Source organism: Colletotrichum higginsianum, chromosome 6 (genome assembly GCF_001672515.1).
Source record: "Colletotrichum higginsianum IMI 349063 chromosome 6, whole genome shotgun sequence".
Lineage (NCBI taxonomy): Eukaryota > Fungi > Ascomycota > Sordariomycetes > Glomerellales > Glomerellaceae > Colletotrichum > Colletotrichum higginsianum.
In genome coordinates this window covers 1,976,522-1,995,578 of record NC_030959.1, presented here as the reverse complement: position 1 = coordinate 1,995,578, position 19,057 = coordinate 1,976,522, and the positions used below count along the sequence as shown (strand labels likewise).

Here is a 19,057-nt window from a genome sequence, read left to right as displayed (position 1 = left end):
CAGTTCGGCAAAATTTCCATCGACAACGCAGTGCAGCACCTCTCAATCGCATCCCGTCTTCCTCCACTATCCGCAATCGAGTGACCGAGACGGACCCAACCACGGGACCACTTCCCCCCAACCTTCGCCATCACGCCAGCGACCACAACATGTCCCGTTCATCGAGATAACAACGAATTTGCGATCGCATCGTCTACCTCTTTCGCTGACTACCACTCATGAACATATTTCTCGCCTTGCGCCCAGTCGTCCGCCCGCCGTTGCTGCTCCCGCCCAAGCAAGTGTCGCTCAGCTCCACTAATACGCTTGACGACGTGATCTGCCTCTCTGGCATCCCGTCGTCGCAATGCCCGACATCGACCCCGCGGCCTTGAGCAGCCGCCCATCTGTGAATCTTTCAACACCGACTCTGTCCACCAAGACCATCACCGTACAACCCCCCGGGTCCCTCAAAACCTCCAAAACAAGCCAGATCATTCCCGCCCGCATTGACCTTGAGCCGCTATATACCGCTTTGAAGCAGGCCATCGGCCCCGAAGCATGGGTCGTGTACAAGGAGTCAACAACAGAGTTCCTCGTCGGTACGCAGCCCCCGACACCTGCGCATTCACTTTCCTGATTGCTAATCTCCTTTTCCAGGCCGATTGAACCAGACCGAGTACTCAGAACGAATCGATCCCATCCTCGCATCCCCGAATGGCGAAAGAGAACACCTCCATAATCAGCTAATAGCTGCTATATACGGCAATGTCACGAGGGAGATGCCGGATCAGGGGCTTGCCCCTTGGGTCAGCGCCAATGACAAGCCCGCCGCTCCCGTCGGCAGTAAGCCTGTGTCTGGCGACGCTGCGGAGCGTCGTCTCAAGGGCGATGTCATGCAGCTGCCCACAAAAGACCGTCGGCGCATCAAGGATCTGGCTTCAAACGATGTCGGTTCCCATGTTATTGTCTCTGTCTCCGTTCCTCCGTCACTTCTTGCTGACAATGGTCTTGCCCAGTTCGATCCTCACGAGAGCCTTTCCAACGTGTTTCTCGATAGTCATAGGCGACAGCCTAAGCCGGCCGAAGTACCGCCCAGCGCAGGAGGCATTGGCGGTATCAATAAGATGAGTATGTGGAAATTCAAACTTGTTCTGAAAGCCGAGTGCTGATGGCAATGCAGATTTTGATTTGGAAATTCGCAAGCGCTTTGCACAGCCATTGGCTGTGGAGTCGGGCGAATTCCCGGACGCCGCTGTAGTTGAAGGCAGGATGCTACCGTTCTGCTATGAAGCAGGACTTACAAGCGGCCATGTTCAAGAAGCGCCACACTTTATGTCTGTTGCGACAGAAACGTTCATTAAGGAATCGCTGGCGGCTATATTCTCCAAGACAAGGAGCAATGGCCCAGGGGAGGGCGGAACTGCCGGTTTCGGCGCCGGTACACAGTGGATTCAAACACACAAGTATCGGCATCAGCTGGTGAAAGAAGAGGATGCTGCTCTACGAGGAGAGCTTACGCGCGATAAGAGCGGGTTGTTACCCATCGAGTCCAAAGCCGCGAGCGAGCGCGGGCCCCTTGGCATGGCAGATGTACGGATCGCTCTCGAGATGGCAGACAGCGGCTTGGCACAGTTCCCCATCATCAACACAGCAATATCGTACGGGTACCGTGAAGGGGAGCTTGAGAACTGGCACGACTATACCTGGCTTCCAGGCCACGAGCCAATTGGATCCAAGACAGGAGAAGCCCCCTCCGTCAAGCCGCTAGCTGCCGAACAGCTATCAAACGGGCACGTGGATGCCATGGATATCGACTCGGAGTCGTGGTGGGAAGGCGCAGGTCCTCAAGATATGGGCGCTCTTGACTCCGTGCTGGAGTCGTGTCTGGCGGTTGGGTCATAGTACGGACAGCCACCACAACGATCATCATGGGTTTCTAACAGGGACAACCTCTACTCAAAGCGCTTTCTTCAGGGCATTCGTCCCATCTATAAGGACTGGGCGCGCTTATGGGGTTGGAGAAGAAAGAAAAGGCATGTTTCAACTCGTTCCCGGAATGATAAAGGGGGGAAGGGGAAGATGAATACATAGTAAGGTTGTTTTGCTGGGTTTTGGAAGTTGGGGATATCCAGCATTGCCCCACGTCAGCATTAGCATCAGGAAAGGCGTCGTTGGTTCTTTTTTTCTTTTTTTTTGCCATTTTTGGCACTTCGGTCGGTTTCTACATACTCTCTTATTGACTTTCCCGAGATAGGATATCAGAGGAAGGGGGGGGAGGGGCTCGTACGCTTTCAACGTCATCAAAGAAACCAAGGAGGCGTTTAGGGTTCTTTGGCAAAGGAAGGGTTCTGTACAGTAAGGACGATACCCTATTACTTGCTCTCTGTGAGCCTGCAAGCACGGAAAGATGGCGAATAGGGTGGCTTCAGTTAGCGGAACGTGACAGGTTACTTAATGCAACATACATCACAGGCTTCTTCTCCTGGTCCCTAAAGAGTCCACCACTGTATTCTTCTTTCTGGAGCTGATATTTCACTTTGAAGCTATATATGTATGCAGTGAGCTCTATCTGTCTGTGGAGATGCCGCTAGATCTGGTAACTACAATCAGCTTATTGCCTTGTCGAAACTCTCTTCTTCCTATAGCTATAGCTTTGAAACAGAATTGCCAACTTCCTGCTTGGCCTTGTCTCTAAGCATCTTTCGCAAGATCTTGCCGGACTAGCCGTGTAATATGATTAGCCTGCCTGCCTGGACTGCAAAAGATGGGAAACAAGACACTTACAGGGTTTTTGGGGATGACATCTGTAAACGCAACCCCGCCCTTGAGGCGCTTGTGTTTGGAAACCCGTTTCTCCAACCACTTGGCTATTTCCTCGCCTGTGGCGTTGGTCCCAGGCGACCGGACAATGTATGCCCGCGGTAACTCCTCTCCGTCGAGAGTGACACCGACGACGGCAGCGTCAGCGACGTCCTGCCGCTCGAGAAGAAGAGCCTCGAGCTCGGCGGGAGCGACCTGGTTTCCCTTGACTTTGATGAGCTCCTTCATGCGGTCGACGATAAAGAAGAGACCGCCTGTCTTGTACTCTTGGACGTATGCGACGTCTCCCGTGCGCAGCCAGCGGTTGCCCTCGGCGTCTGTGACGATCGTCTCCTTGGTCGCATTAGGGTTGCGCCAGTAGCCGCGCATGACAGTCGGGCCCGTGACCCAGAGTTCGCCGGGCACCTTGGCCTCGGTGATCTCCTTGCCGTCCTCGCCAACGAGCTTCGCCTGGTAGTTGGGCATGAGTTCGCCGACGGAGGAGCTGCGCTCCAGGCGCGTCGGGTCCCAGGTCATGGCGGTGCAGGTGACTTCGGTCATGCCCCAGCCCTGGCGAACGATGAGATCGTCCTTCTTGAGAATGCGCTCCGTTTGGCGAGCAACATCGGCTGGGAGAGGTGCGGCGCCAGAGCCGACGCTCTCGAGACTGCTGAGGTCGAACTTTGCGGTGATGGGGTGTTTGGTCAGGGCGACGAGGATGGGGGGCACGCTGACGAGCTGGGTGACGCGGTAGCGCTGGATGTAGGTGAGCATCTTGACGAAATCGAAACCCGCCATGATGTAGACGGGAATGCCCTGCTTGGCGAAGTTGGCGACGAAGTACGTCTGGGCGTAGGTGTGGTAGAGGGGCAAGAAACAAAGGCCAACGGAGCGGGCGAGAGATGCCTCATGGTCCTGTTCCAGAGCCGATACCTTGACAACGCCAGTGCCATTGGCGACATAGCTGTAGTGTGAAATCTCGACGCCTTTGGGTACGCCAGTCGTGCCGGAGCTATAGTTGAGACAGCACGTCGTAGTGCGGGCGTCAGAAGGCTCAACCCATTCGAACTTCTCAGCCTGCAACCGAGGGGCGATCAGCTCGGTCCAGTGGCGGGCACCATCCCGCGCGGGCTTCTCGGCCTTGCCAGAGCCGGGAATTGTAGTATCGAAGACGAAGACGTTGCTCGTGGGCATGGAGACCTGCTTCGCGGCTTCCAGGGCGGTGTCGAGACTGCCCTCGGCGGCGACCATAAAGGTCGCGCCGCTGTCCTTGAGCTGATATGCGAGCTCGCGGGTGACAAATCCAGGATTGGCGCCGGTGAAGATACCACCGGCCATCAGGACGCCAAGGAAGAGGACAGGGAAGAAGAGGTTGTTGCCCGAGAAGAGCAGCACGCGGTCACCGGGTTTGAGGCCCGCGGCCTTGAGACCGATGGCGATCTGCTTGGCCACGGTGCGGTAGTCGGAGAAGGTTAGGTAGTGGGTGTCTGGACGGTCGGCATCATAGAAAGCCTTGCGGTCAGAGAGAGGGTTAAAAAAGGAGCCGAAAATCCATGTCTGCAAGGAGCAGTTGGGAATGGGCTCCGACCACCGTGATTTTATTGGCATCTTTGCTGTTTGCCGTGTACCTTCGTTGGATTGGAAAAGCTGTTAATATGAAGGCTGCAGTGGGAGATGTTCTTTTTCACACGCGTCGAGGCCTAGTGCGGTTCGTACGTAGTAGACGTAGGAGCTCTCCGTCGAGCTGGCGGATCGTAGCGTGTCAGGATGTCAGCCGATAGGAATGTCCTGCTTCAACAAGGTTTGTAGCTTCTTTTCGAGATCCCAGTCTCTGTCCAAGCAGCAGGTCTCTTACTCGGAGCAATGGAGGATGCCTGAGCTCGAGTCAATGGTTTAAGATCATTTTGTTTCGGACTATTCCCGGGCCTGTAACTTACTCAAGCAACTAAGAAACCTACTTGTTGAATGTAGGAGGGAGAGAGAATGGAATCCGTGGGATTCAAGCCGACAACAGTGAGGAAGGAGACGGGCGGGACGGATACGGAGAAGTGGGATTTGCGGATCCCATATACAGTATTGGTTCGACCTAGGTAGTCGAAAGACTCCAGACGAAACCACGCATCCCCGCGCCATTCCGTCCAATGGTCACGGCTCTCCAGCGAGACTATGGCTTGCAATTGATGCAATCCAAACATGGGGGGGGGGGGGGGGGGTGCGGTAGAGCACCTTCGTGACGCTAGATCTCCGCATCAAACCCCTGTCGAATGCGGGGGGCCTCGAGGAGAAAAAGCTGGGGGAATCGACAAGCCGAGGTACGAGCCTCCGAGAAAGTTGGGAGGAGAAGAATGGTAAGCAACGACGACACCTCGCACTTCCCAAAAGGGTTTACATGTCGTTCTGGCGTGCTCAACTTTGCCGGCGGAACGCCACGTTCTTTACCGGGCGGGCGAAGGTCTAAGAGGGGGAGTGACGCGGAGGTTGGATGGATGCCAGCCGATCCCGGCCCTGGAAGCTCGCTTATTTGGATTCCAGAATTGAGTGAGCGTGAGATGGAGTGACTGTCCACTGGAAGCTCCCAATATCGTGCACCACTGTGTATGTTTGAGACGTCGAAGAAACAACCCATTGGAGGCCACCGGTATGAAAGCGAACCTGTCATCGCTCGACGAATGTATCAAAAGATAAAAGCCGACAACACCCTGCCTGTCCTGTGACCCTTCATTGACTTTGCTGTCTCGCGCCGGCGAGAATGTTTTCATCTGAGGATTTGGGATCTGCCAGATAATCTACTGAGGTTGCACAGCGATCGAGGACTTGATTCAAACTTGCATTGTCCAATTGGCGTTTGCGTGGTTGACTTCTCGCCTCGGTAACAGGGTCTCGCTCATCCTATCGACTCAATGGTGTAAGAATCAGCCCACGTCTCGCTTTTGAGCCGCCTACGCCCGAGGTAGAGTTCGGTTGTGTGACGAGGTTCGCGAGATTTGAGATAGGTTTGATGGCCAGTCTTTGATTCACCTCGATTGGCTTTGCTCTGCGGCTCACTCAATACCGCGCAGCAAGACTGCCGCCAGTTACCTGTATTTCTCCGAGGACCTGGTATTTTTGAAGGTACGTACGCCTATCTATACCTGCGAGATGCATCGGCCTGCAGTTCTGAGCCGGCCTTTAATGTGGTTCGTAAGCAGCCGCGTACTTTTGCTCTCCGCGCCTTGCAGATTCAACGTCACCGAAACCCACCCACTGGAGCAGGATGCAGTTTTTCTCTGATCGTATGAATGTTAACATATATGCCAACCCTGATAAGAAGTAAACATCAACATTCAGTGCCCTTCTGTTCGAGCCTCTACGTTCTCAATTTGTCAGCGTGTTCGACTTGCCGCTTGGCATTCACAACCATAGGATTGTGTAGACACACGACAAGCAGTCATTACTTTTCTGGTGACTGAGTTGTTCTTGGAATGGACAGTGCAGCATCGGCCGCCAAAGGGGATAATTTTGTTGCACGTCGTGGGATTTTCCCGTCTGGATGTGAAGAACGAGCGGTCTGAACGCGCGGTTCCACGCACAGCAGCATACGGATAATTCACAATGACTTATGCAATCTCTAATGACGCTCACTGGCCTAGTTTTGCCTCCTGTGCATTCGCTGCCCCATATCATTACATAATCAAGTTGCGGTCTGTTCAACCAATCATAACGATGCATTATCCAAGCAGAAGCTCACGACTTTTGAACCTCCCGAATCTGAACAGCGCAAGATATCCGCAAATCAACCTCTCCCGTCCGCCCGCCCGCTCGCCCATCGTCAATTGAGCAGCCACCACAAGTCCCTCGCCATGGCCTCCAGACTCTCACCCCTCCTCTTCAGATCAGCCCTCCGCTCGGCGACGTGTCGAGCGGCGAGGCCCCAATTCCGCGCCTTCTCCCTCACAGCCGTCCGCCCAAGCGACACACTTCAAGTGGTAAGCACACCCTTTCACCCTTCCCCTCCCGACGTCAATTGCCTATATGGCGATCCCCTGGAGCGAACTAAAAACGAGGATGTGACGGTGCGGGCGTCCTCCGTCGAGACACAATTGCTAATCAGCCGCCTCGTCCCGAATAGCACCGCGACTCCCCGAAGAACAACGCCGACATCCCCTTTAAGTTCACCAAGGAGAACGAGGCCGTTATCGACGAGATCCTCAAGCGTTATCCGCCGCAGTACAAGAAGGCCGCCGTTATGCCCATCCTGGACCTCGGCCAGCGTCAGCACGGTTTCACCAGCATCAGCGTCATGAACGAGGTCGCCCGCCTCCTCGAGATGCCCCCCCAACGCGTCTACGAAGTCGCCTCCTTCTACACCATGTACAACCGCACTCCCGTCGGGAAGTACTTTATCCAGGCCTGCACGACCGTGAGTTCAACCCTCCTCACGAAATACGTACCATCTCTCAAACCCTCTATTCTCCGAGTTTCCCGTGGCCGGGCCAGAGACTGGGAGCCGTTTCTGTTCGGCGCCATTGCCGTGCCAGGGCTACGGGGGCTGGTGCCATTCTGAGTGAACGGATTGTTTGCTGACAAGTAACCCGCAGACTCCATGCCAGCTTGGTGGTGTCGGCTCCGACGTGATTGTCAAGGCCATCATCGACCACCTCGGTATCAAGCAGGGCGAGACCACCAAGGACGGCCTCTTCACTCTCCTCGAAGTTGAGTGCCTCGGCGCTTGCGTCAACGCTCCCATGGTCCAGATCAACGACGACTACTACGAGGACCTTACCCCCGAGACCACTGTCCAGCTGCTTGACGCCCTCAAGGCCACTGCGACCGCCACCGGTGGCGCCGCCGCTGCCCAGGTTCCCAAGCCCGGCCCTATCAACAGCGGCCGCCAAACCTGCGAAAACAGCAAAGGCCTGACAAACCTCACCTCCGAGCCGTGGGGCCCCGAGGTGACGAGGAGCGATTTGTAAGACAAAACCGGGACCAGGAGAGCGAGCGAAGAGGTTGAGGAGAGTTTTTAGCGCGTGCGCGAAAGTCGAAGGGGACACCCCCACGAATGGGCCGAGCGGACGGAATAGAGCCGGAGCATGGTCGGGCTTGTATATAAAACACAATGTGCTGTATTCGAAATGCATGGGAGAAACGCTTTAGAGATACACGGGACTCTCCTGAAACTCCTGTGCCCGACCGAGGGTACTTGCTTGTGTTTCTTTGGTTTAAAGGTGATGGTTTTGCTATGCGCTCAAATATGTGGTGTTTGAATGGGAGGGGGGATCGGAAGCAAAAATGCGTCAAGCAGAGTCGGGTTTCCAGAGAGTGTCTTACTCGGGGATCCTCAAAATCCAACCGTCCTTCAGTCTCTTGTTCTCAGAGCTCAGTCCTCCCCAGACAACAACACCAGCCTCCTCCACATCCCCCATTGGTGCTGTTGCAAACCAACCGCGCGGCGCTGGCTCACCATCATCGTTGTCATCATCATACGGCTCCGTCACGAGTTTTGTCCACTTGCCCTCACCCGTCGGCCGACCAATGGCCTGCAACATAGCATCCCGCACGCTAGCAGCGGTCATGCCAATAGGCGGTACCTGGAAAGCCCAGACATCGTCCCACATGGCGCCGGCGCCGGAGTGACCATTCGAGCTGGGTTCGCGCTCACCCATGATGAGCAACAAGTACTCGCGTCCGGCACCAACGGTGACGGCCTCGAGACCCGCCACACTTCTGTTTCCGGGCCACGTCTGACCCGGAATGAGGTGGATTTCCTGCTCGCCAGAGTTGGCACCCTGGACAATGCTCTGCCAACCGCCACGGCCGTGGACTGCGATTTCACCCTTGGAAACACCGTCGTCGAAGGTGTCCATCTCAAGGTGGATGAAATCAAGCTGTCCGCCAATCTCAGTTTTGCCATCAAAGCCGCCGAAGCGAAATAGCCGGCTCTTGCTGACTGTGATGGCGGCGCCGCCACGCGCCGGTCCGGGCGCCGAAGGCAGCTGGCTCCACACTCGGGACCGCACGTCGAAGGCCCAAAGGTCATTAGTGCGCTCGCCGCTCGCCAGGCAACCGGCATGCACGAAGAAAGTGCCATAGCCATCATCCTCTTCGTCCGTGGCATTGACGGCAGCGTGGCCAACAATGGGAGCTTGAGGAATACCCACCTCGGCGCTGTCGCCTTGGGCCCAGGCCCTCCAGGTTTGCTTGCCACGCGCATGCTTGGGAACAAAGTCGCGAGGACGATCAGTCGCGGCGGCTGAGTGGTAGCTGCGCGCCGAGGGCATCGGCAAGATGGTCACTCCGGGAGCGGGTGGCACAGGATCGAGGAAGGACCAAGTATTGATACGGGTGTCAAAGACCCAGACGCGACCACCCTCTTCAAGGGGTTTCATGTCCGGTCCTCCGCGACCTCCATAGAGGAAGATACGACTCCCAATGACGGCGGTGGCATGGCCGACACGGGGAGACGGTACATCACCAAGAGAGGGAGTTTCGGCAAGAGCCGGGCCTTTGCCTTTGTCCAAGACAGGATCCGAGGATGTGCTTCCCGCGCCGGTCTCGGCGGACAAATCTTCGTCGTCTCCTGCGACGCCCGGTGAAGCAAGGGAAACCTCGTCGAGGAGCTGTTCCTTCAGCGCGGCCTTTTCCGCGACGTTCGGGGCGTCGGCCGGCTCCTCAACCGTCTCGTCGGTTTTCTTCTCGACGGGCGGGATGTATTGCTTCGTCGGGGCGGACTTGATCTTGTAGTAATCAGCGCCTGCACTGTTGTAAGGCAGTCTGATGACATGGACATCGTTGTCGACGGGCTCCCGAGGGTTGATCTCGCCGCCGAAGACGTAGGCAGAACCGTTGACGACGCTGACGGTGTGGGAGGAACGGGCGAGGGGCGGGACGTCGATTCGCTCCCAAGTGGCCTTCATAGCCTTTGGGCCTTTACCGCTCGACAGAGACGGTCTCTTCACGTTGGGTATGTTCGGCATGGCGGGAAGGTTCTGGGGAAGGGATTGTAGGATCTCGGTCGTCCGACGCTTGAGAGCTCCAAAAGACTCCATGGTTGCTGAGGTAGGTAGGTCGTTTGTCCACACAAATACGGATGTCAATAGTCGATGGGGAAGAGGGTGGAAGACGGAGAGAAATAGTGGACGGGATTGCGTGTGGATGAGGTCAAGTTTGTATGCTGACAACTTCGATCTTACGGTCAGGACGGACGACCTTGACAATATGACGTAGCAAGCAAGCAACGCTCACCTCAGCCGGGGGGAGGAGCTATTTTTGGTGGGTTGTAAGCGGGCAGTGAAGGCAGGCGCCGGATGCGGATAGAGATCGAGACGAGAAACAACGGGGAAAAGGCGGTGGTCCCGAAGGGCGAAGAAATGCTTTGTTGTTGTTATGGAATGGAAGACAAAAGGGAAGGGAGAAAAGAAAGTTTCCCTCCCACATTACTCCTACCCTCGCCTTCCCTCGTATCACCCACCCAGCGCTTGTTTTCAGCAGCAACGGGCGGGCTTTGTACGTAGGTAGATAGTACGATGGAGGATGGCTCAGCTTGCAGTGGGAAGCGGGGGAGCGGGCTTCCCTGAGCTCCTGCCGTCCTATCAAGAGCCCGGCAACGGCCGACGCACATACCTCCAGTGGCACCCGTCGCCTGTCGCCCTATTGCGTAGTCACCTTAGTCCTCGGCAGTGTTATTGGTGGGGTAGGCAGGTACCAGTTCGCCGGCTCCATTGGATTGGGGAGCCGGGTACTGAGGGGTCTTCTTACACCAGGACCTGATAATTGCTTATGCAGGACCCTGATTTTGTTTCTTCGCCAGGTTAGCAGCAACACTCATTTTCATCGCCGGAAGGAGACACCTTGCTCTCGAAACTTCATCGTTGGTTGGGAACTCCCCCAGTTATACCATTGGCGTCGATCCAATGTCCAACCGGCAGAACCCAACGGTGCTACAACAGCAAATATCCGTTCCTCAGCATGACTCAACGTACATCCCACCTGCGCCCCTCAATCGCCGTATACTGGGGACGTGAGAACCCAATCACGAGCCGCGGTCGTCAACAAAGGCCAACGAGGTGCCCAGCACACAACCCATGTCGACTGATCGATCCCCTTGCAATTATCACTGTTGCTCTGCGTTCTACATTTCCGGGCTTGGATGAACTCCAACAACGGTGGCCGCACCGGGCACCGTTTGAACCCGACGCTTATGCGACGCATGCTCCTTGGAGAGATCGTCATCACTTCCCTCAACTCTTTATATAGGCGGGTGGCAACAGATCGGTTCATACCACATCGGTCAGGGAAGTCATGAATCCGATAGTTCTTGTCCGAGATATGACGGGGGCTCGTGTGATGTGCTTCGCAGTTCCCGATGTCTCTAACTCAGGCGCCGCGGCAGGTGATCGGCCCCATCGGTATACGGGACCCACTCATCGGCGCCGTCCCTGGGTCTTGGGGTGGATGGTCCCGACTATTGTCACCTTCCTGGGAACATCTGTGTACGCGACTCCATCCCTCGAGCTGGATCGCTGCAGCTACAATTCGACTGGAGCTGACGGCTGTTCAGCTGTGACCAGAAGGGCCCGGCTGGATTCAACTCCCTGCCACAACGATGTCGACTTCTTGTTCGTGACGTTTGCTCTGCCCTATTTCGGTCTATTCATACTCCAGCTCCATCCAAACCGTTCCATGGTTGGGTCGGCTTACGTTTCTACCAGTTCAGCTCATTTGTCTTTCCCCTGTACATCTACAGACTTCGGGTTCCTCGTATGGCGGACAACCCTACTGCTAGCCATGACGCACGCACCCTGAAAGATCACATGGCGAGAATGGCCTCTAGGGGCCAGACATCTCCATCAAGTCTGTACAAGAAGCCTTGTCGACGAAAGAAAGTCGAGAAATGGGAACATAATGGCTGCTTCCTGCGCCCCGAACACGAGGCGGAATGGTGCAGCCAACATGCAACAGCGGAGGAATGCAGTCACAACTGGACAATCCTTGTTCAGCCCCCAGCCGCAGACCGTTGTACTACATCCCGTCTAAATCTCTCCCCCTTCATCATTGTTCCACTTCTGACCATACCAATAAAGTACTCTCAGAGCCTGGGAATGGTTATGATGGGCCCGGCCACATGGTATGTCGGGGGCCGTGCCACGCAGCCTACCATGGCGGAAGTGCACTGCCGCGACTCTATCTCGATACAGTCCAGAGACGTGAGTGGATTTTTGGAAAAGGTACCGGACAGCTGTGTTGTCGGATGGTGTACCCATGTGCCTCTCCTCCCTTCTCTTTGCGGCGCAGTCGCCCATCAGACCGAACCGGCCTATGGTTGTGGGCGCTCCTACGCAGATGGATGCTCAATCCTTAGCCGCAGGAGCCGTTGGTTGGCATCTGAAAGCTGCAGTCTGCGTGGCTGTGTGTCCCGGTGTCATCACTCTATCCCACCAAGCCAGCTGCAGGACCCGCCGGTGTCCCACGGGTACTAGTGCTGACAGCGTCCATGCTTAGTACCTCGTTGGCTGCGTTCCCTCCCACGAAATCAAGTCGTTCGCGGAGCGGGACGAGGGTGAAAATCAGGTTTCCATGGGCGTTGGGGGCCAAACTGACACCCAAGGCTTCCGTAGGCGCATCTGGTTCTTTTCTGACACCCCACCCCCTTTTCGGCCCTGCAGGAGGAGAAGCAGGGTGGATATGCAGGATTAGAGGAATGTCGCCGGCGACTTGGGATCGGGGAGGGTGGACAACAGATTCGCTGCCTGACAGATGAGACTGGACGAACCAGACCGGACCAAAAGTCGGGCCTGCCCCAGGGCGGGAGAAGGACCCGATACGTATGTGCATCTTCTTCTTGCGCGCACCCCTCCATTTAGTAGGGTCAGAAGCGCTACCCGTCAACCCCTCTACCCGGAGCCCAGACTAGTCCCGTCCTACCAATGCCCATGACGGGTGTGTCGGTTAGCGCCAGGGCGAGCCTTTTTGAGCCGCGTGGCTCAGGGTTTGCGGGCTGCCCCGGCTCCCAGTCGCTACCTACCTTGTCTCTGGAGACTCTTGCGCGACGGGGTTTGTGAGTTGGAGGGCTGGTCGATCGGCGGCTGGCCGTGTAAGTGACCGTTTAAGCCAAACGGGCATGAGCCTCCTAGCTCGTTACCGCCGATACCAAATACACAGAGCCGCCTCTCTGGCGTCTTCTTCAGCTTTGAGGAGAGGGATAGGCGATTACATCGAGGCGCCTACGTGAATTTTGGTGGGATATCTGGCGGCTAGCATCCCTCCAGTCTCATGGGTTGTTCACGACTGTCTCGGCTATCAGTCTGCTCGGTAGTGGAACGGTAATCTACTGGATCGAAGGACCAGTCTCCATGCTCGGCCAACGTTCAGTGTCTCTATGCGGTCTCTCATACCGAAGACCCTCGCATTCACAGAGATACCAAGCATCGCCAGACAGGTCTGGTGGGTCGCAGCGAAACCAGTGTCATCTTTCAATGGGGAGCCGCTCTGGTCACCCTAAAGACTCGGGCGAAGATTTTGTCACTCTGTCATGTAGCAGACTGATGACTTGAAACCATCTTCACGTGAGCAAACGATCAAGCCATTATCGCGCAGGAGTAACAAATTGGTATCAAATATCTGGTGCTATCATAGCAGAACAAGTCGTAACTATTCATCAGGTTTCTCCACATGTTTGTCCATGTAAGCCGGTTCTACCTCTTTCGCAATATGGTTGTCCACTTTACTTCCCTCGTAACATTGTGCCAAGACAGGCAAATCCAAGATCCCCCCCGTGCATAATTCCATGGTGCTGATAGAACGACAAAAGGAAGAAGCAAATGAAAAAGAGGTATCTAATACGGTGATGTCAAACGCACAATCCGAATCACCAAGCGCCTGACACGCCAATAGGGCATCTGTAGAAAAGCCAACGTATGGATGTTGAAAAGGGTCGGCGGAAGAGACTATGTGATGGAGTTGATCACTCCTCTTCCTCGCCCTCAGCGTCTTCGTCGGAGCAGGCGGCGACAACAATCTCCTTGAGGGAAGACAATGCTTTACCGCCGCTGTTGCCCCCTTTTCCATTGCCCGAGGAAGGCCCAATCTCTCCTTTGAGTGGGTTTATGAGCTCCCAATTGCCGGGGGTATCGGTCTGCCGTACGACGTAGACACCAGGACTTGACGCCCACTGCGTGAGCGTTAGGTCGGTCTCGCCACCGAAGTGAACCGTGGGCTCCTTGCCGTCAGCTGCGCGCTCGAGGTGGCGCGCGACGTGCTCCATACGCTCGTCCCAGGCTTGCGGGCCGTTGAACTCATGTCCACAGTCACCGGCAGGACAGCGCATGTACTGAGGTAGGTCGCAGCGTGTCTGTTCTGCTTCTGCTTGGAGGTCCTTAAGGTGATCGTCCCATTCAGGAGTGGGCTTCTTCAGCTTCTGGGCTTTCCTGACATGAGGGGGAACGTGCATGCGGCGGACATGTTGGGTGTAGAGGTCTTTGCGATTGAATATGGCGCCGTTTGGCAAGGCGGGCGGTGTTGGCGAGACGGAGCAGGAGGAAGAGGAGGAGGAATGCCGGTTAATCGGAGGGTTGGTGGTCTTTGAGCAGCCATCTTGGACACAGAGCCAGTATTGGAGTGCCAGGTGCTGGGAGCTTACGTGACGTTTCCATTCATTCTTGCTGGCAAATGTGGATGGGCAGCCGGCGTAGTTGAAAATGCATGCGAAGGGACGGGTGTGGTGTTGCTTCATGTGCTTCTGGTAGGTGCTCTCATCGGAAAAGGGAGTCTTGCACTCTGTACAGACAATTTTGGGGTTCCGCGTAGAATGGATAGGCGCGTTGAGCCGACTTGGGGGAAGACCACTGGTATCGCTATTGACCCTCGGTCTCTTTCTTTCCTGTGTTGAGCCAGGGCTATATGCCTGTCTGGTATGGGTATTACGGGAGCGCTTTCGTGTATGGTGCTCAGGCCTGTAATCCGAGTCCTTTTTGTCGTCGAAAGAGATGAGGGGCTCGATCTTGGTTGTCGATTCAAGGGAGTCTTGCTCACTCAGTTCAGGGTCGGGGTAGCTTTGTTGGTAAGATGACTCAGCCGTGGGAAGCTCTTTCTTGACGATGGATTCGAGAGCTTCCGGTGTCATTTCACGAGACGAGAAAGCTGACTGCTGGGGAATGCTCGACTCATCAGAGTCTGAACAACAGAAACTGAAGGTACGGCTGTGATCGAAAGGGGCCGGCATGGCCTCCTCTTCGAATATGGCTTGAGAAATATTGACCTCGTGGGGATTGACGAAAACGGTACCCTGTTTGCCAAGGCCAAGCAGCGTATGAGACCGATACTGCTGGGTCTCCCAGTCGCCGGTGTACTGCTTGTGTTGCATGAAAGGGGAAGTGGCAGAACAGTCTGGAGGGGTTGCGGGTAGAACATCGCTTTCCGTCGGCGGGCTGTTGGAGTCGCTGCTGGACAGCGTCTGTTGAGAGCAGGGGGAACCATGTCTTCGCTGCGAAGCTGGAGGTAGTGTGGTTGATTCTTGAGCCGGACGGGCTATGTCGTGGAATACCTGGGCATATTCAGGGACAAAAAAGGCAGTCCGTGGACCTTCCATGTATTGTTGAATCTGATGGGTCTGGTTCACCGGCCATGGCGTCTGGTATTGCGGCTCAGGGGGGTAGGATGCAAAACTCGGGTCGACCGGTGTGGAGGAGTCCGAGGACGACGAAGACTCAAGGTAGGACATGGGCATCTGGCTGAAGCTTTGATGCCCGTAGTATAGCTGCTCATCAGGAAGATGTCCTCCTTGGACATGTTCGTAGAAGTAGGCCATCTTGTGGGATTCCCCCCTGCTGTGGAAGTCGACACGTCAAGGAAGCGATTGTCTCTTGAGCAAGCCTGGAGCCAAATAGTGGCAGGAGGTTCTTCCAGATAGTTGAGCCCTGGGTAGCAGGCAGGTAACTAGACGAAAGAACAGCAGCGTCGGTATAAGTTGAACACCCAGTCTGACAAATGAGATGTCCAAGCTAAGACCACACAAGACTGTTGCCTTTGAAGAAAATCGAAGGTTGCATAGAATTAAGGAGAAGGCCGATGTGAGAACAGAGTGGTAAAAGAAAACAAATGCTCAAGTTTTCAAATTAACAAGGGGCTGTTGTCTTGATGTCTGTTGTGGCCATCGAGACCCTAAATAATGACATCGAAGACCTAGCAACATGGCGATGCTAGGTGTATATAAGTTCACGGGGTAACTCGGGTGACTAGCGGCACAGCAAATGCGCCAGGGCAGCTAGCTAGGCTCTCCCAAAGCAAAGAGCTCTGGGGGAAGGGACAAAACCCCATCAACGAAGATACGTATCTCTTGCAGAGCCGCATGGCAGAGACAAGAAGCCGGCTATAGGTGGGAGGGCAAAATGAACAGGTGTGAAAGAAGAGGCAAGGATGTGCAGTGGAGGGCCATCCTCATCAGACGCTGCGGATGTACATATGCACACCCCTGAAGTCCGAGACTGCGGCAGGGAATATGTATGGTGTGGGCTGGTCCACAACAACGCCTAGCGTCTGGTGGCTGCAGGAGCATCTGTATAAAATTATACAAATGCGTTGTGTGCTGTTGTTTCTTTGGCGGATGGTACGCAGGCCACACCATCTTGCCCACCGGCGGAAGGTGGAAGATGACGGTAGTGGGCGAAAGGAGCCGCCATGGCTGTGCCTTGGTCTGTCTGCCTTTCCGACTCCGTGGCCGACGGGACGAGTAGGTGTTGGGTTTTTGTCTCTCCTAGGTAAGCTGGCTCAGACATGCCTTCTGTTGTCTCCAGGCAGATGCGGACGCCTTGCGCTCCAGTTGCCTCGTCGTCGCCAGCAAATCACCAAGAGCCCCGAGTGACCATTCCCAGACCTGTCAGTCTCCATACATCCACGTGCTGTGTTTGTGCATGTCGCCTACTGTCGGTTCGGCGGCGAAGCATCGAGATTTGTCTGTTTTGACTGCCACAGCCGCCATCTTGGGATGTACTTGAGGACGCATTGCCAACGTCACCGACGGTCGTCATTCGGAATATTGGTCAATTGTGGTTTGGTGTTAGCGAGGCAGCTTGCAAACGTAATTTTACTGCTGCCCGTGTAGGAGTGTATATTTATTTGAGCAACCTTAAAACAGGAAGGGTATGCGTTCGAAGCGGGATTGGACGAGATGCACGCCCAACATACGAAGCATTGTTTTGCCCTGATGACGCTCGAGATGTTAGGCAGGCCTATAACTTTTTAAGCGAAACTTGAGGCTTTCAATAACGGAGACAGGCTCACGACATGCCTCTCAGTTGAGGAATGAATCATCGGTAGGTGGTTGGTCATGAGGGGCAGAGTCTGTGTCTCGAATCTCTAGACTTGCCCGTCATGTCTGCTCTACTGAAGAACAACCGCGGCCGAAGGACTAAGACTGAGGATTCAGATGCTCCTTAGGTGCCATGGAGAAAGCCGCAAGGGGGTTTGCATCTCGTCAGCGGCCAAAAGTAAATATGACACCCGGATTTGGAGTAGCCAGTGACGACGGGGGAGCACGAGGAGAAGAATAGAAGATGATGTGGAGGCCAAAAGTCGTGATGTAGGTAAATTTCGAAATCTGGGCCAGTCTGCGCCTCTTGTCTTGGGCGAGGGGATGTGACAGGGCTGGCCGGCGAGAGAAGGAGAAGCGGAGGCCGGAAATGTGCAGGGGGAGAAGAGGAGGGCGGAAGTCGAGGGGCGAAGACGGGGAGGGTGATAGGCGGATGGGCAACGGATCACGGCCGAGAAGGAGTAGAAGATTGCGTAGAGAGACAGCATCGCGCACTTGGACCGGGCAAGCATTTCTACATACCCATGTAAGCCACGCGATTGGCCGCTCTCCGCCCCCCCACCCCCCACGAGGCGTACCCCAAGCAAGGCAGCCACAGGCTGACTAGCACGGTGGCATCAAGAGATACCATTCCGCCCCCCAACCCTTCCGAAGGGGGAGGGGCGCGCATGCGGATGTGGACATGGAGTTAACGGAAGACGCCCCTCTCTAAGTCCCAACGCAGCAGGGCAACTGCTTATGGATGACACCCCCGATTCCAACTTTATGCGTGGTACTAGAGATCCAAATCTAAGGACATTCATGTACGGTCCCACCCAGGTAGTAGGTATCTTGATTACTATTAATAAGATGCCTCAAGTCGCTGCCTTGATTATCATGTCCCTCCGACCTGTAAAGGTTTTGCGGAAGGCTGGAGACAGGAAAGGAGCTTTACCGAATGGCACTGCCGTTCCCAAACGGGCAGAAGAAGCGGCCAGCCACTGGGCAGCAAAAACTAGAACAAAGAACCCAAACCCGACATCACCTGCTAGATTCCCATCCCATCTCACCCCATTGCATCCTAACAGCTTTCGATCAGGCCAGCAGCGAGTAACGTACTTCTTGTGTAACCTCCTACAATTATCCACAGCGCATCCACTTCACCACCCGAGGTCCGTCCCGCAAACGTGCTCCATGCTCCAGACTACAACGTTCCCTGCCTGGCCGCCCTTGCCCTTTCAAGCTGGGCCCAGCCCGCGATATCCCTGTTGGTTTTCGACATCACTCCATGCGCTCGCGAAACAACAACTCTCTCGGCCGCCCGATTTCCAACGTCGACACTTCCCAGTCCGCACCATGACAGATGGCACACCGTTTTCCGAGTCTTCCATTAAGTGGCTGTTCATCAGGAAGCTACATACCCATGACTGGGCCGGTCACAATTCCGCCGCCCGGCCAGCCTCCCAACTTGTCACAGTCACCGGACCATCGATCCCTTTCTGGACGTTCATGCAAGACCTGCACTGCAACGATGGCGTGAACCCATTTCCACCTCACCTCAACCATGCTCCTTTCAATAACCGCAACCCTTGGCAAAACAGCCAGTCCTGAAGACCCGCTTGTTCTTGGGCCACTCACTTCTCTTTCGCACTCGTCCTGTCTGCTACTCCCGATCGATTGGGTTGTCGGCCCATGAGTACTGTACACGTGCGATCACGCACGCTACGCTACCACGCCGCTGATTATCTCAAAGACCGCCCGGTTTGCCAGGCCGCTCCTACGCAGATGCATGGAAACCAACATCCCAGCACATCAGGGCCACTCACCAGCATCCTATTGGATAACATGCGAAGGGTCTAGAACTAGAATACCCTGGCTTCTTCGGACTTGCCTGTCGATCGGTTGAGGGAACCAACCCGGCCAACATTGCGATAACCTGTCTGTCCGCCTGGATGGGGTCGTATCTCACCCCAAAGATGATGCGCTTATTCGCGTCCCTGTCTGCACAATTGCCTG

The 19,057-nt window shown here is 55.4% G+C and overlaps 6 protein-coding genes across 6 annotated transcripts; 3 read left to right on the top strand and 3 right to left on the bottom strand.

Moving 5' to 3' along the window:
* Positions 1-346: 346 nt before the first annotated feature.
* On the top strand, positions 347-1,884 carry CH63R_09007 (Transcriptional co-activator; the record flags this gene model as incomplete). Its single annotated transcript, XM_018303981.1, has 3 exons — positions 347-581; positions 640-1,110; positions 1,163-1,884. 3 exons carry the CDS (start codon positions 347-349, stop codon positions 1,882-1,884), a joined length of 1,428 nt encoding a protein of 475 aa, XP_018156004.1.
* Positions 1,885-2,627: 743 nt separating this feature from the next.
* On the bottom strand, positions 2,628-4,389 carry CH63R_09006 (AMP-binding enzyme; the record flags this gene model as incomplete). The annotated part of the gene is made up of 2 exons (XM_018303980.1): positions 2,628-2,702; positions 2,767-4,389. 2 exons carry the CDS (start codon positions 4,387-4,389, stop codon positions 2,628-2,630), a joined length of 1,698 nt encoding a protein of 565 aa, XP_018156003.1.
* A 2,231-nt stretch (positions 4,390-6,620) lies between these two features.
* CH63R_09005 (NADH-ubiquinone oxidoreductase 24 kDa subunit) lies at positions 6,621-7,733 on the top strand (the record flags this gene model as incomplete). Its single annotated transcript, XM_018303979.1, has 3 exons — positions 6,621-6,746; positions 6,890-7,180; positions 7,359-7,733. 3 exons carry the CDS (start codon positions 6,621-6,623, stop codon positions 7,731-7,733), a joined length of 792 nt encoding a protein of 263 aa, XP_018156002.1.
* A 351-nt stretch (positions 7,734-8,084) lies between these two features.
* On the bottom strand, positions 8,085-9,806 carry CH63R_09004 (Kelch domain-containing protein; the record flags this gene model as incomplete). Its single annotated transcript, XM_018303978.1, has 1 exon — positions 8,085-9,806. One exon carries the CDS (start codon positions 9,804-9,806, stop codon positions 8,085-8,087), a length of 1,722 nt encoding a protein of 573 aa, XP_018156001.1.
* A 3,914-nt stretch (positions 9,807-13,720) lies between these two features.
* On the bottom strand, positions 13,721-15,562 carry CH63R_09003 (C2H2 finger domain-containing protein; the record flags this gene model as incomplete). The annotated part of the gene is made up of 1 exon (XM_018303977.1): positions 13,721-15,562. One exon carries the CDS (start codon positions 15,560-15,562, stop codon positions 13,721-13,723), a length of 1,842 nt encoding a protein of 613 aa, XP_018156000.1.
* Positions 15,563-17,800: 2,238 nt separating this feature from the next.
* On the top strand, positions 17,801-18,652 carry CH63R_09002 (uncharacterized protein; the record flags this gene model as incomplete). The annotated part of the gene is made up of 1 exon (XM_018303976.1): positions 17,801-18,652. One exon carries the CDS (start codon positions 17,801-17,803, stop codon positions 18,650-18,652), a length of 852 nt encoding a protein of 283 aa, XP_018155999.1.
* Positions 18,653-19,057: the final 405 nt, after the last annotated feature.